Source organism: Lepisma saccharinum, chromosome 20, assembly GCF_977018435.1.
Source record: "Lepisma saccharinum chromosome 20, izLepSacc3.1, whole genome shotgun sequence".
NCBI lineage: Eukaryota > Metazoa > Arthropoda > Insecta > Zygentoma > Lepismatidae > Lepisma > Lepisma saccharinum.
The window spans coordinates 21,116,484-21,133,357 of NC_139248.1; the positions used below are offsets into that span (position 1 = coordinate 21,116,484).

Consider the following 16,874-nt stretch of genomic DNA (forward strand, 5'->3'; position numbering starts at 1 on the left):
AGATACACATTATGGCTTACTTTGAGCATTGCATTCCGTAAGCTTACAGCTAGTTATGAAAAGCTTGATGCAAGCATGCCTTGGCAAGCTTGCTGCAACTTCCTCTTCTGGTAACTAGATTGCTTAATGCAAGCTTGCATCCAGCTAATAGCTTGCCATGGCAAGCTTGATGCTAGCTACTTAGCTTGTCATGGTAAGCTTGTTTCATGCTTGCAGCAAGCTGTCTGTGCTATCTGGGTTCTCTCATCACTACGATTAACATGCAAAAGTACAGAAATAAAAAAAACTACATAATTAGTTGTTCACATAATGATTGAATGAATACATTAATTAATGTAAATATTAGGCAAGTTCTGCGCTGAATTGTTTTCTTTTTAATACTCGACCCTGCACGTTCCTTTCTCTAAAAAAGAAAATACCTGTTGCTTGTATGATACATGTGTTGGTCCCTCCTCTGGGTTGTGGTACCACCTCATATGAGAGAATGCTTGCTGAGTGAAGAACTGCAGTGGTTTGCCCCACTCGCTCTGGTGACTGTCGTCAGTCCATGCTTTAATACGATACCTGCAGTGAAATATATGATTATAAGTCTGGGTTAAGATAATTCAGAAATAGATAGTCATATTGCTTTAAACTTTCCTATGTGGATCATGATAAATCAAGAACAATGAAAAGATTTCAAGTTTTTGAAGAAAAAAAAACCTAGTTCAAATTTTCGTCGATTATTTCTGCTTGTAAATGTAACTCTCAGAATCGTGCATATTCAATGTCTTAAACATTAAAAAAAAAATAGAACGTCTGAAAATTTTTACAATTTCTACTAATTTTTGAAAGACACTAGGGTGGACAATTGTGCAAATTATCAATAGACACTACGATATCGGATCTGTAGAAATTTTCGAAAGACACTAGAATTGACGATAGCTACAAATTTTCGAAAGACATTAGGATTGACGATGTTGTATAATTTATCGAAATGCACTAGGATTGACGATTTGTACAAATTTTCTAAAGACACTGGGATTGATGATTTGTACAAATTTTCGAAACACTCGCTAGGATTTACGATTTGTACACATTTCTGAAAGACACTATAGGGTTGACGATATCTCCTCATTTCCGAAAGACACACTAGAATTGACGATTTGTACAAATTTTCGGAACACACTAGGATTAAGGATTTGTACAAATATTTGAGAAGTTCAAACTCACATTACCCGAAAATTCCCCGAATAAATAAAATCCTCTCAATATATGACGTTTCATCAATAGAACTTACAGTACTTGATCAATAAAGGGGAAAAAATAATTTTGAAACCCAAAACAATATTTTTACACGAGTGAATAAAAAAAAAAAAATTACCTTACTGCCTGCGGTTCCTTGTGGTTTCCAACAAAGTCGATTGTGGTGATTGAGCCATAACTTCCATTGGCTTCAATTTTTTGTCTGAATTTATCCACTACATCTACAAAATTCACTATTTCAACTGCGTCCATTTCTGAAACAAAAAATTGATGCTCAGAAGTGAGTATAATTCATTAGATTCACATAAAGCGCCTTAAAAAAATAAGTATTCGGAATTAATTAAGTATTCATTCCAACAGCAAGAGGTAATAATTTGATTTTCCTGCACATTTAAGATAAGCTAAGTTAAAAAGTTGGTCTCAAAGTGAAACTATTATTCTTGAAAATGTTGCACATTAAAAAAAAGCAAGAAGCAAGTGAATCTCATTTTAATTTTTCTTGGTTCTGCTGATTCTTGGGCCTGACTCACTGCTGTATTTTATCCCTCGAAAATACCATACTGACATTCTAAATTTTGAAATTTGGATCGGTTTATAATTTCTTGCAGAGAGTTGAATAGAATCTTCGTGTTAACTGCATTTGTTGTGGTTTTGTAAGATATTTTCTGATAGCAGTATAACACCTTCATATGCAGCATTCCTGACACTTAGAAAATCCAGTTAGTTTTGAAACTAGCCACCAGACGTCTCAGGTATACACTGTAAGCCTATATGTCTATTTACTATTCCTAGCGAACCCAAGCACTAGGAATTCTACTGTTCTTGGTCTACGTGGTGTCGCATAACTTGACTACATCTAAAAATCGGTGTCAAAAGTTTTCTAAAGCAATCAACAGGAATTAATTAAGAAGTCTGGCAATATCAGGGATGCTTACCTAATCTATATCCTCCTATGAATCCCTGAAAAGTAAAGAAATGAAATTAAATTAAGATACTGCAGTCACATTTTAACAATTGGGATTAATGCAAATGTGGAAGAAACTTTGGAGAGCACGTTACAATAATTTAGAACACCATCTTGTATGCTTGTTTTTAATAAATATATTTAAGGAATGCTTTCGATACCTCTGTAATTTTAGTTATTGGAAATTTTTAATCTTTACGGAGCTATACAAAGTGGATTTATTTAAACCACTTTAATAATTTTTAGAATAATGCACATTTTGTAGATATCAAATCACTTTTGGTGAAAGTACATTAATCTCGTAATCATTTAATAGTGTTTATTAAGCTCTAAGAAAGGAAACAGAATATATGTATTGATGGCGTGAAGCTCATTCGAAAGGAAATGTAAACTGTAAACGCATTTAAATTTCTGTTTATTAAAAATTCAATACTCTATATAGACAAAAATATGAAACATTTTGTGTAGACATATATACAAAATCCTAATCATGTTAAACCGTAAAATAGTGTCATTATCATTAAACTGTAAATAAACATGGTAGCTGATATTTTGCAAACTATCCTAAAATAAAAAAAAATAAAAATTCAGCTGCAATACTTTGAAAAATATTTTGTTACAATTATAGAGTACATCCAGAATATTTTGTTTTCACTGGAAGAAAAGGTACTGAAATTATTATAGTTTCATTAACACACTCAACAAATATTTCCATAGTAGATTCGTGTAGCTGCACAGTATCAGAAAGAGAAAAATGTATATTTACATATATTTTTCATTTGCTTTAAACAAAGTGTTCGAATATTTTATAGGGCCGTTTATTAGAAAAAGCATTAATATATAAAAAAATATCTATACCGGGCTGGCGCTTTGGTATCAGGATCGTCCGGCAGTCCGCGTGGCGGAAGGTTCGATGTCGGATTTTAGGGAGGTCCATTTTGCCAAAAATGCAGCCGGCCCAGGGACGTCCGTGGACGATTCCCTATCAATCTGCTCCTGGTAGCTCTGTGGTTCACTCACGAAACCGGTACCATGGTTACGACAAATTCCCACCTGGGAAATTTTTACCATCCAGAATTTTAAATAAGGAACAAGGAAAAGGCATTTAGATTTGAAGATTTCTTGCATTGACAGTGATTTTAGAATTTTTTTTCCCCATAATCTTGAATACGAAAATTATTACAACTTTGGTTATGAGGATGCAGTAAGCTACAGTGAACAGTAAACGATTTTACTTTTAACATTTTAATTAATTAATAATGTGGATTACAAGTGGATTTTAAAGTTATTTATGAATGAGGAAAATAAATTAGTGCCACCGAGTTAGAGTCAATCGTCACTATAGTGCATTTTAACGAGTCATGGCACAGAGTATGCTTGTTTGAGTCAATATTTTGTTTTTGTTATTATTATTAATTGAATTTTTTTTTTAAAAAAAGTTTAATTTAAATTTGGTTTAAAACTGAGCGTAACTTGTAAAGGATTTAGAATGCTTAAACTATGACTGCTAAGACTTTTGCAACGAGGATATTACATTTTATACATATATAGTTTTGGGAACGAATAAGGCCCCGAGGACCACTCATTTATATTCTTAATGACTGAAGTCTCCTAGCACCTCATGAAGGGAGCTTAGATTAAGGAGATAGTCAAGTTTATACGAGATAGTCACTTGCCTTACGTTACCTTAACTTACGCATACATTGCCTGAAAATTTTAATTCATGTTAATATGTAAAGAAACGAAACGCTAATTACCGCCCGATTAATTAAAAGTTCTAGTTGAGAAGTAATAGATGTATAATTAGGCTGCAGTGACGAGAGATGTCCGTTCACAGGTAAGCAGTAGTGACGAGAATGAATCCGTACACAGATATACATATACTTATATGCTTTAACCAAAGTTAGGCACAGCCAACTTATTTTGAATAACTAGAAGAGAATTAGGAGAGCATCACACGGCGTGGACGTTTCTCACATATTAACGAGATTTTTTTTGTTAGTATATATTTATATTTTTTTCCTGTCCGAAACATTGTTTCGTTTGACAGTTGAATATTTATCCTTAGCACGTTGTAGCTTCGAACGTTAAAAACTTTAAAATGCAGATTGTTTTAAAAGTTTAAATATAAATATTGCAAGTTTGCTCCAAGTTACGGCATTTATTAAAGTGAAACAGGTCTAATATTTTAAATTCACTTGCATGACATAATAATAATTTATAATAAAATGGCACTAATAATATTAAAGATTAAAAGCAGACTTATTATTTAATAATGTGCTTTAGGCACAAAAGTTTTTTTTGCAGTATGTAATAATACTAGCTCAGCGAATACATCACTAGAATTTTATAGTTACTCTTCAGAAGAAGGTATATGATTATATTAGCAAAGTTTATTTTTAAGCGCCAGTTATGAGAATATTTATATTATATGAATATGTAGACGTCGACGTCAAGATTTTATTGCGCTCCAGTTACAAGTATTTTCCTTCGGATATTGGATAGCTACCGATAATCCTGGAAATCCATTCTGCCATCGCAGAATGATAATGATTAAACCACAACGGTTTTAGTTTAAAGCTTTGCACAATAATATGCTAAGCATATTTTAGAATGAGTAGAGAGAATTAAAGATTCTTCAAGTTTTAGTGATGTTAGTATTTTAATGCATTTAAAGATCGCATAAATAATAATTATTATTTTATTTCAGGTAGTCAGGAGTAAATCAGACTCAATTTTTCCTTACCTTGTACCTTAGTACGGTTCAATTAATTTTAAGTATTTAAATATAACGTTAACACCTGAAATTAAAATAAGATCAGTTAAACAGTGCTAATAAATTTAGAGAATAAATAAATTATATTAAATAAATAAATCACGCAGATAATTTGAGCCTAGAGTCAGAAATAATTAAAAGTTGAGTTAAAATATCTACTACTTAGACTAGGCAGGCTTAAAGTACGTGTTAGCTTTGAAGAACTGTTTGTTTTGATTGCCTAAGCAACATGAAAATCATTGCGATTTTAGTTATTTTAAACGGATTACTTCCACACGTAAAAGCTTCTAATTTTATTTATCTGTTGAACAAGTCCTTTGACTATCTTATAATATAATTACAATTTTATTATTAACAACATTTATTATTAGTATTTTTATAATTTTCATAATCTGTTATTTTCAATGTCAGCGCAAGAAATCTATTACTTATGACCATGAGTGTACCAACGAATTACAGTTAAGCAAACTTTATAATGATTCACCGCCCATTGATCAGATTTACGACGATGTTGCACCGATTGTTGAAGTGGTACCATTGACAACAATAAATCCACCACTGCCGCCTCCACTGCCTCAGTCCATTATTAGTCAACCCAGGGTACAACAAGAAGTTCAAGATGTATCCAGAAATAGTTTAGTCATTAAAAACGACAGTATAGATTTGCCGAAGAATGTTTTATCCGTTAAAGATTGAGTTCAGACATTTGCCGTAAGCAAGGATCCTAATTTTGTTCAAAACAGTCGCAAAATGGAAAGTGAATTGCCTATTTCACCCTGTGTTCAGCCAGGTGTAAAAGTTAAAGAGTTATTTGCGAATCAGTCACCAGTAAAAGCCGAGAAAGTTTCAAGTGTTACTTTAAAAGCAGAAAGTAAGCCAAATTTTCAGGTTCCCGAACCTGTTGTATCGTTTACAGACCATATTTTTTACGACCTCACGTTCGCCTAGAATTTTATATTCATTACGATTTAAATTTTTAAGTATAATTCATTTTTTACGTTTGATTGTACCTTATGCAAGGTTTATTAGTCATTTAGTTTGCTAGCAGCTTTCCAAGTTTTGTTATTGTACGAGCACGGAAGTGTTCAAGTAAACACGCTGTCGCAAGCACAACGAAGTTTTCTCTCTTTCCATCCCATTTATTACGTCATTTCAAAGACCTTGACTTTATTTCGAACTCCCGCAGCTGTTACTACACTTTGTTCGTAGTAAGTTAAAGTTTTGTAAACTTTAACGCGTCATGCTGGTGGTCAGCGAATCAGAGCTTGCATTTTCTTCCTCTGTTCCTTTGCCCGCTGCAGCGACTTTTTCCCCTCCACCTCTCCGACCGCTCCCCGAATGTACCCGAAGATGTCGACCGAACACGACAAGCGAGCCTACGATTTTCCTCGCTGCAGAGAAATTAGTTCAGTCCTTACAAGCAACGTCGGATTGCAACGATAAGCAGAAATACATCGCAGCTGAATTTGCAAATTCCTTTCTCCGCACTCAAGCGCTCTCCCGAGTACTTTGAACACGGTGGAAGTCAGAAAACACTTACCATAGGCTTTGCATATTTTTTCGCATTAGTGGCGGTCGTCCATTAAAATTTTATGGAATCAGTTTAGTTACGCATATAGCCATCAGAATTTGATTTTTACGATAGAAGTTCATGTAAACAATGTTAGGGATATTTTGTTCTATATAGATAATTTTTTTCCGTAAAACGTCGCATTTATGCACTTCAGACTAATCACGACTTATAATTTTACAAAGGAACAACAAGACGATTTTTTTTTTCGTTTTTCTCGCAAAATTTTCCCGTTTTTCATAAGAGATATTTATAGTAAGTAAGTTTTTTGGGAATCGACGTACATTTGGTTTAAATCAGGATCAAGTCAAACGAAATTTCGATAAAATCAGGGAAATTTTACAAAAGGGCAATTTCAGCACTTTATGCACATAGAGTAATCAAAATTTGTCAGCAACATGCCCAGGCTAAGCCTCGGTGATTGGCACAGGCATGTGCAGCAAAAGTCGCCATAGCATCGTTAGCCTTTCCAAATTTAAACAGTGTGGTTTACCACAAATGTTATAATTTGGGAATTTATTATTATTATTAATATTTATTATTAGGACATTTAGCTCATTTACCCAATTTGCATCTTATTCGACAATGCAGCAATAAATTCATTACTTCTTACTGATTAACTTCATGTTAATGTTAGTACAGTAGGTAATAACTATTAATTTGTATTTATATTCCAATATATAGCATAACTATTCTCTATCTATTTTGTTTAAACATACCTAAGGGATTGACACACCATTCTTATATGGGTCAAGTATACCTTTCCGCGGCGGGTCTGTTTACACGACCAAGTGATTTGAGGTATACGGCGGACTCAAGAAGTTTTGAGTGGATAAATTTCTTTTGTTTAAAGGAAATTTGAAATTGAGAAAGTTTTTATTATTTTTATTGTGTTTCAAATTTGAATATCACCTTTTTTAATTCCCTAATGCTATATTTGTTACCACCTGGAGTTTCAACGAAACTCAGAAACAGAATTTAGAGCATGCTTGCAACACTTATCTTTGTTTATTAATTTTACATTTTGTAGTTTTGAAGTGAAGTCTATTACTGACAATAAATTATTTCAGTTTATTAGGACACGTAATGGTATTTTAATATCAGGTTCAGGTCAATTTATTGTTATTCAGAATTTGAATAATAATTTGAACACGCACAGATCAGTTCAGCTTACCGAAGGCCAATCTTTATTTTTTAATTATCAGGATTTTTCGCAAATTATTGTGGATCAACAAATTTTACACACAAGAATTTTAGCTTTCGAACAAGTCAAAATGCAGGAAATTGAGTTATTACCTAATATTCCCAAGAATTTATCTGATTTCACTATTCCCCAATGGACTCCGCTTCAACTTGCTTTAAAGCAACTTAATCAATCAATTAGTAAGAACATTTCATTTCAAGAATTAGTTTTAAACCCTTTGCTCATGTCTATATTAGTTTTTGTTATTTGGAATGTGTTATTAACCGCAACCCTAGGATATTATTTTTATAAGCATCATCAGCTTGCGAAACAGATTAATTCAGAGCAGCGCAGTAATAATTAATAGGTTAAGGCAACACATTAATCATGGACATTAATATTTTAATTACGGTTGGATATTTTATTTAAATTTTCCTTATTTATTTTCAAAGAGTTATGGCAATTATTTTATATATTTATTTATTTTATTTTATTTTGATGAGACAATTTAATTTAATTGTAAAGAAAAGGCAGTGGAAATAAGTTGGTTTTGTGTACATGCATACTTGAATTATATATCCCCATCCTATTGCAATTTCCTTTCTTTGTCATAATTTTTCCTTTTAACCTAACCTGTCTATACGGAGCACCATGGACAAGCAATGCCTACACCATCCATGGGCATTTTTCATGACGGACATCCGCAGGCAGTCTATTACCAGGCAGAAAGACTGATTACCATTTTACGAGGGAGACATGCAGACATTTTAAGTACTATTTCAAGAAGAGACTCGTCACCACCAATTTGAGGGAGACATGCAGACATTTCTAATTACTACACGGAGACTACCTTTTACAGGAAGGATGTAGTCAACCATACATTTCCCAGTATAGCGGACTATACATTATCAACAACTTTTCCCCATTTCCCAAGTTCTACGGGTAATTTACCATATTTTTTTTTACATTGCCCAATGCAGTTAAGACGACAAGCAATCCACAGAGAAGAAGAAGAAGTATAGCAAACGTACTTTCTACAAACAGCAGTTCTGGTTACAAACAATAATTACAGAATTGTGCTACAGTGTTTCTACACATACACATGCGAGCTCCTATCATGTGTATCTATTTGGTCATTTAACATGCATTATGGGAAACAGTACTTTTCCATAGTCCTTATATACATTTTCAGTTTTGTGTCATGCATAAGAACTAGTTTTATATGCATGCAAGTTTACATCATACTACAAGGAAGCGACAAGCACCAGTGGTGTCAATTGACCAGTGCAATTAGTGCATAATTTTTTTTAAGATGAAATTTTGCACTTTGAATAATAAACGGACATGCAAGCAATAAAAAACATAATTCCAGCACTTTCGAACATTTTAGAAAGCATGCTTTTGTGACAATATTTTATGCATATGTTTGTCGCATGCAGGTATTATTATTTTTTTTTCTTCTTCTCACCAACATGGAATATTGAAAGCGACACATTTGTTCGCAGAACATTTATTTGATATTTAAACTCAAGCATATAGTTTTGTCACTTGGAAGATTGTTAATTTTGTGTGCAGTCATACAAAGGTATTCACCAAGCCATATATATGTATACAGTGTACAGTTTAATGTAGAAGAGAAAATTGAACGCTATAATTCAGTTTTACCAGCGACAGTTTTCAGTGTAACTCACTATATGCATTGAATATTGTATAATAATACATTGGAATGTGCAACACAGCCATGCAAGTTTATATATTTGGCGATGTTAGGAGTGCAGTGCTTCGTAGTTCGTAAAACATACGCACTTTGATATGATCAGGTTTTCACACGGACAAAACAGTGAGAAGTGACAATGTTTTACATGCTTACTTACGTGTACTTACTTGTGCACCTTTTTAAGGTTTTTCTATTTATTTGAAGAGTCCATATCGAGGGGCAATATAAGTAAACATTGTGAATTCCGTTCAATCTTGCAAGACGCTCCAGCCGTTGGCCTCGCGGGAGACACAGAGTCGTTACCGCGTGGCGAGGCATCACAGACTCTTGACTAGGAGCAGGTTGATGAGCAATTATACATAATACACATTACGTACACGCACATGTGATACATTACGAGTTTTCTCGCTTAACGACATGAACTTTTGTGATTTCTAGTCTTATAATAGTATATATTATTGTTTTTTACATTGTATAACATACGAATTTGTTAGTATTAAGGGTATTATTCATTATAAAGTTTAGGGAATGGAAAATTTCTTTCCTTCAGGATGCAGTAAACAACAGACAGTTATGGTGTATTTCTTTTGTATATTTGGGTTTTTTAAGAAAATATATGGAATTGGCGAACCTGAGTCATGTCAAGCTTTGCGATTTGACTTTTAAATTTTCAAAGGAGAAAATTTTTCCTAGGAGGCGCGAACGTATCAATCCCTAAGATTGTATGTTTATTTTATTAAGTCTCTCTGAACGCTTCATGTTGACCAGGGCATTCACTTGTTTTTCTCAGCTGTCTCAAGCCTCTTAGGCATGTTTACAATGCATTGTGTTGTGCCATGCAAACCTCCTGAGCATTCAGGAAACAGGTAACACTTCTGGGTTTGGTGTCAGCGGTTTGAATGGTAGCAATTATAATAAACACGATTCGGCGATTCGGCATCGAGGAAGAGCTCGATGGCCAGGGAATATAGAGGTGAGACAAGCTGGGAAGGGACTGGACTTTGGGAATTGAGTTGGTAGAGAGAGGAGGTCAGCAAGACAGGAGGTCGATAGTGGAAGCACGCTTTGGTCAACACTTAGAGAGAAGCTTACAGAGGACTTCGCTATTTTCGATTCAGCTCAGAGACTTCACTTAGACAGGTAATTATCCTACACCCAGCCATGATACAGGTTCAACGGTTCACAAAATCCAACGAGTTGCCATTGTCTTTTCAGTAGTTTATTTCCTTTGTGTAAGTTGTACCTTTCGCATGCCAAGCAATAACTCGTCATGTCAATGACGAGTGGTCTCATCAAGAGGATGAATGATGAGTAGTTTACATCACCCCATCGATTAACTGGTTCAGATCCCTTCATTCTATAGAATGATACGGTACGAAGGGTAGTCATAAAGTTTTAATTATCACCTCGAAAAAATAAAGTTATGTAATTAATTTTTTGTGTGTTTACAGGTACATGTCTGCAGTCCTGGTACACATTGAAATCCCCGCGCCACAGTTCCGTAGCACGCCGCTAGAGGGGCCAAAACAAAATGGCGAAGCCCATTGATAAAGTGAAGTATCGTGCGTAATTCGTTTTCTGCATTTGAAGGGGAACAACGCTGCAACAATCCATGCTGAGTTGGTGGAAGTGTACGGCTACAATGCACCATCATATGACACAGTGGTTAGGTGGCGCAGACGCTTCCAGTGTGGTTAAACAAGTCTGAATGACGAAGAACGAAGTGGCAGACCATCTCTCTGTGAAGAACCGAGAATCGCAAGAGAAGTGGAGGCCCTGGTGCTCGAAGACCAGCATATCATAATCGAGGCAATAGTGGAAAAAGTGAAAATCAGTCATGGATCAGTTTTCATCATGACAAAGGTCGCCGTCCGCTGGGTCCCGCGACTGCTCACACCCATTCAAAAAGCCCGCCGAACCGAGGCAGCAGCGGAAATGTTGCAGCTGTATCAGGCCAATCCAGATGACTTCTTTAGCCGCCTAATCACCATGGACGAGTGCTGGGTGTATCACTATGATCCTGAGACAAAGGAGCAAAGCAAGCAATGGAAACATGTGGATTCACCACCGCCGAAAAAGGCGAAGACCTAACCATCATTGGGCAAGGTGATGCTGAGTGTTTTTTTTTTGGGACTGCCATGATGTTGTGCTAACAGATTTTGCTCGTAAGGGGCAAGCCATCACAGGAGCATACTACTGAAATCTCCTGACGAAGTTACGGGAGACTGTCAAGACGAAGCGTCGCGGGAAGCTGTCCAAGGGGGTATTTTTGCTCCACGACAACGCCCGAGCTCATTCTGCACAGGACACAGTCATACATGCTGCTTCTTTGGGCTATCAAATTTTGCTTCACCCCCCGTATTCTCCTGACATGGCACCCAGTCACTTCTTCTTCTTTCCTCGGATGAAGAACCCATTGCGTGGCAGGAATTTCCAGAATGACGACGAGGTGATTTTCGAGGTGGAACGTTTCCTGTACAGCCAAAATGCAGACTTCTACAACCAAGGTCTCTGCCAAGTCATACATCGTTGGGAAAAATGTGTCGCATTGAAGGCGGAATATGTAGAGAAGGACTAACACCATCATCAAGTTTCCCCTGTGCTTAGCACCACGCCATGAAGGCGTATAGGGGGTGTGGGGGTAACGCCCCACACTTTCTTGATCCGGTCATGAGTGGGGGTGATGTGATCAGCATCACGCCCCTGACCGCCTTTACCCCCCAGGGTTTCCCCCAGGTACCCATGTTATTCGACGCTGGGTGGGCGCCGGGGCCGCTTCCAACGTTAGAAAAGTTCCCGGATTTGAACCGGCCGGGGATCGAACCCGGGACCTTTAGCATGGTAGTCAGACGCGTTACCGACTGAGCCACCGTGGCCACAAGTTTCATGGTCGCAGCTTGATTTTTTCGGTGATAATTACAACTTTATGACTACCCCTCGTATGGTACCAAAAACCATATAAGCAATTTTAAGCATTTTTTTAAAATAAAAAAATCGATTTAAAAAATAAAAAATCTGATCAAAATTTTAAAAAAAATCATTTTTCCACCCTGGAGCTATATAGTAAACTGCGAAAGACTCGCCTAGCTTTACTGGACGAATCATAGCTCGAAAGGAGAAGAACGTAGAAAGTATACGCAATGTTACAATCTGGACTTTAGATCAGTATTTCTCTTGTATGAATTCTGTTTATTATCGCTCACTTTTATCATGGCAACGTTGCTAGGTATTAAAACTCCGTTGTTCTGTCAGCAGCAGAAGATTTTTACGGTTCCTGCTTCTCTATCGGAGTTTAACTTGGAGTCCTGCAAATCAGCCAATTTCTCTTTCTCATACTCGCCTGCTGACCGAGCCAAATTTTCTTCCTCTCACCGATCAAAGAACTACAGTCCCGCCGCTCTTATATCCGGCCCGGAAACCGCCTTTATTTTGTCAAAATAACCGTTCTGAGCTGTGATTGCACACCGGTTCCTACGACGCACGGATATTAACTTGGAATTCTATTTTTTACCCTTTGCGTCGGAAGGCAGGGAGGGCCACATGAACCTCTGAACCAATCAGGTTGGTTACATGGTGACGGGAAATTCTTGTGGTATCCTGCATTGCCAAACGTATGCTTTAGAGCAGCAGGGTCAAAATTATTGGGGGGGGGGGCTCTGATCACTGAAATAAATTTATGAATGACTCACTCTCTCCCTTTTTTAAGTTTTGGCCTCAGTGTTCGGAATCTCATAAAAGCCCATGAATTCCTCAAAAATATCAAAATTTTTATTCACAGTTCGAATGCAGAATAATAATTGTCCACGGATGGAAATGTCACAACTTTCGTGAAACATAATAGCAAAATATTCCAGACTTTTAATATCTGCTACCAGGGAGCGCAAAACAGATCTCCCTAATATATGAATGATCTCGTTCTGAATGTCATGTGAGAGCCATTTGTAGCCCAAACGTCCCATCCACTCTCCTAGTTCAAATGTATATTTAAAGTTAAGTTCATGTGGCACAATTCAGAGTAAACTTTACAAGAGAAGCTAAATAATACATTAGATCCTCTTAAGTAAAATTATTTGGGGGCTCTGGCTCCACATCGTTAACATTGGGGGGGGGGGGCTCGAGCCCCCCCCCCCAAGCCCCATGGAGTCGGCGCCTATGTAGAGCAGTGGATCTCAAACTGGGGTACGCGATCAGCTCGAAAGGGAATTGTGGAGAATACCCACACTACAACATTTTCGCCGAATTTGGAACCGATTCTCCGCTTGAAAGTTCCAAGTGCACAACCAGACATCAAGAAACTGTGTCAGGCTATGCAGGCACATCCTTCTCACTAGAAACTCCGAGGCTTTACAATAAAAACTCCAAAATTGTGATTGACAGTTTGTTTGCAAACTTATTTTTGTTCTTTACTTGTTTCGATGACTCTGGAAAAAATACATGAAAATTAAAGTATTTACATACTTAAAGGGATGAAGGTTAAAAGTAAATGAAAATATCTCGTTGTACATTTTAAGAACAGCTGCGTTCTCACGCTTGCACTATTGTGACAAACGCGGCCGCCATTGATCTTTCGGTTTCCTTTCATAAAAATACGCAAAAAGATTATTTTCATTTACTTTTAACAAGAGAACATAATTTATTTACCCTCCATTTCTTTTCACTACATGTGAAACTTGTTTTCAACTTTTGTGAACACGTGTGCACACAGGCGCACTTGTTTACAACTTTTGTGAATACCTTGGAGAGGGGAGAACAATAGATGTTATTTGAATTCTAGAGAAGACAATAGGTGATAATTCGTTGTTAATTGGGTTCAACTGGTTCCATTCCTATTGATTTCCACCGAACTTATCGGAAGACAAGGATTATATTGGGTCATGTAGCATTGGAGGACAAATATACATAAAATATTAATCATGAACTTTATTTTTCGTCAAGTGGATCTAAAAAAATTGTTTGTTATTCAATAAATATTCCGTTCTTTATCTATTTGATATTAATTTCCTTGCCAGGGCAGTTGATTTTATACAAATATTGACAATATTAACTACACGTAAGATAGATAACGAATAGGTACTGGTATGTCTCTATTCTTATACCATATTTTTACCTATTCACGTAATAATAATAATAATAATAATAATACAATATTAATCAGTTTACGAATTTAATTTTTATTTTAATTATAATATAATTGTTTCAATTTAATCATTCATATTATTATTATTATTATTATTATTATTATTATTATTATTATTATTGTAGTAGTAGTAGTTCTGAGATGCTTGGTTCGGACCCCTTACATACGTGCCTCATCCACACATCTGCTTTATCGGAATCATATACATACAGGGTGAACAGAAACTTCAGGAGGTGACTCCTGACAGGAAAAGAAGCAAAAAGTTCAAACGTATATCCAGAAACGCATATTTGGCAAGGTAGATGGCACTAAAGAACGACATCATCCTCTCATAACAACACTCACAGTGTCCTTTTTTGTGTTGTAGATTGTATGATTAGAGCTACCTCGAAGCACCATGGTCCGTTATTCATACCAGGAACAAGCAGAGATGGTTTTCGTATACGGTCAAGTAGATGGAAACGGTCGAGAAGCCGCACGGATTTATCGAGCCACGTATCCGGACAGACAGCACCACTGGGTCACCTGGAGGGCGGCCGCTGCATGTGCGTACACCAGATCTCGAGTTACATGTGCTACATGATATTGAGAACAACCCCAGTACAAGCTCCAGGCAAGTGGCCCGCCAGCATGGTGTAAGCCAAGCGACGGTGTTGTGTATCCTGCATGAAAACCGCTACTATCCCTATCACCTGCAACGTGTGCAGGGATTATCACCAGCGGATTTTCCTCCAAGGAACGGTTTTGTCGCTGGTTTTTGCAATAGGCCACCACCATATTGGGTTTTCTGTCGTCAACCTACACAATCGTCATCTGTGGGCTACAAGCCTACAGCCAATCCTCGAGGAATGGTTGAATCGTCTCATCAGCAACGGTTCAGCATCAATGTTTGGGCAGGGATTATTGGCAACCACCTACTTGGACTAGTTGTTCTTCCACAACGCCTTAACGGACAGACGTATCTGGAATTCCTGCAGAACACTCTGTCTCTTGCTTCAGAATGTGCCTTTGGCAATACGACAGGTAATGCGGCTGATGCATGATGGAGCGCCAGCCCACTTTGGGCCGATCGATCACCGGACTTAAACCCCCCTTGATTTTTCCTTGTGGGGGCATCTGAAAAGTGTTGTGTATGCTGAGCCAGTTCCTGATGTGCAGAACCTTGAACAGCGTGTCCGTGTAGCCTGTGACGCTATTCGGGTACAGGCTGGAACATTTCGAACGAGTGAGGCAATCCAGAATACGACGTGTGGACGCTTGCATTGCATCTCATGGAGGCCACTTTGAACACCTGTTGGAACATGGATGAAAGTCATGCCATGTAATGTGTACCGGTACAAATTTCTTTATTGCAGGCTCACCGTCCATTTCCGGACATATGTTGATATGAACTTTTTTGTTTCTTTACCTGTCAGGAATCACCTCCTAAAGTTTGTCCCTATAGTTTCTGTTCACCCTGTATAGGGAAAGACCTTAACATTCTTACACGATCAAAATTCCACATATACTTACAAATGCTGGGGAACTTTCCATTGGCGATTCCACAGCAGGTGCTTCTTGCTGTTGTGGTGCTTGCTGTGGTAGTTGCTGCTGTGGAAGTTGCTGCTGTGGTGCTTGCTGTGGAAGTTGCTGCTGTGGTGTTTGCTGTGGTAGTTGCTGCTGTGGTGCTTGCTGTGGTGGTACTAGTGCTTCTGCTACTCCCTGCGGAAATGCAGGTGGTACTCCCATTCCTGCAGGCACTTCCCCGTAGTCTGGATAATTTGTGTTAAGCGGTTCCATTCCTTGTCGTGTCGATCTATCGTATCCCGCTTGTGGGTTACCATTGACATATGGCACGTTGTACTGGTAATTAGGCATACCTTGTTGAGGTCCCCAGTAGTAATTGCCCATTTGAGGTCCGTAGTTCGACTGCCTGTTTCTTCTGAGATATTTGGCCTTTTTCTAGGAAAAATAGACAGTCAGAACAGAAGTAAATGTAAATACTCATATGCAGACCCTAATTTACATAGGCTATATAAAGGTCCAGATTTGGGAACAACGTGTACCCCGTCCTTTATATGTGCAATTTCAGTTGGACCAAGTTGTCAGATGGCTAGTTATATTTTCAACACGCTTCAAATACCCTCCTTTCATCTTGTGGTTCTATTCAAAGCAATTGAAGCCCATTTGCAGATGGATGACTGGGGCTATAACTTCGAAAGCCTGCTCACAGACGCTGTCTTTGGAGGGGGAAACGACCCTTCTGCCCTCAAACGTAACTCATGGAAGGCATAGTACCATTT

General features: G+C 37.3%; 1 protein-coding gene across 1 annotated transcript in view; it reads right to left on the bottom strand.

The window, feature by feature from the left end:
• The window catches only part of LOC146003754 (uncharacterized), a 90,791-nt gene that overhangs the window by 67,817 nt on the left and 6,100 nt on the right, over positions 1 to 16,874 (bottom strand). Inside the window, exons 3-6 of the mRNA XM_083142162.1 lie at positions 16,105 to 16,533; positions 2,181 to 2,205; positions 1,364 to 1,499; positions 420 to 564 (exon numbers count right to left, since the gene is read on the bottom strand). Of these exons, the coding sequence (XP_082998288.1) occupies positions 420 to 564; positions 1,364 to 1,499; positions 2,181 to 2,205; positions 16,105 to 16,533 (735 nt within the window). The remainder of the gene's footprint in view (positions 1 to 419; positions 565 to 1,363; positions 1,500 to 2,180; positions 2,206 to 16,104; positions 16,534 to 16,874) is intronic.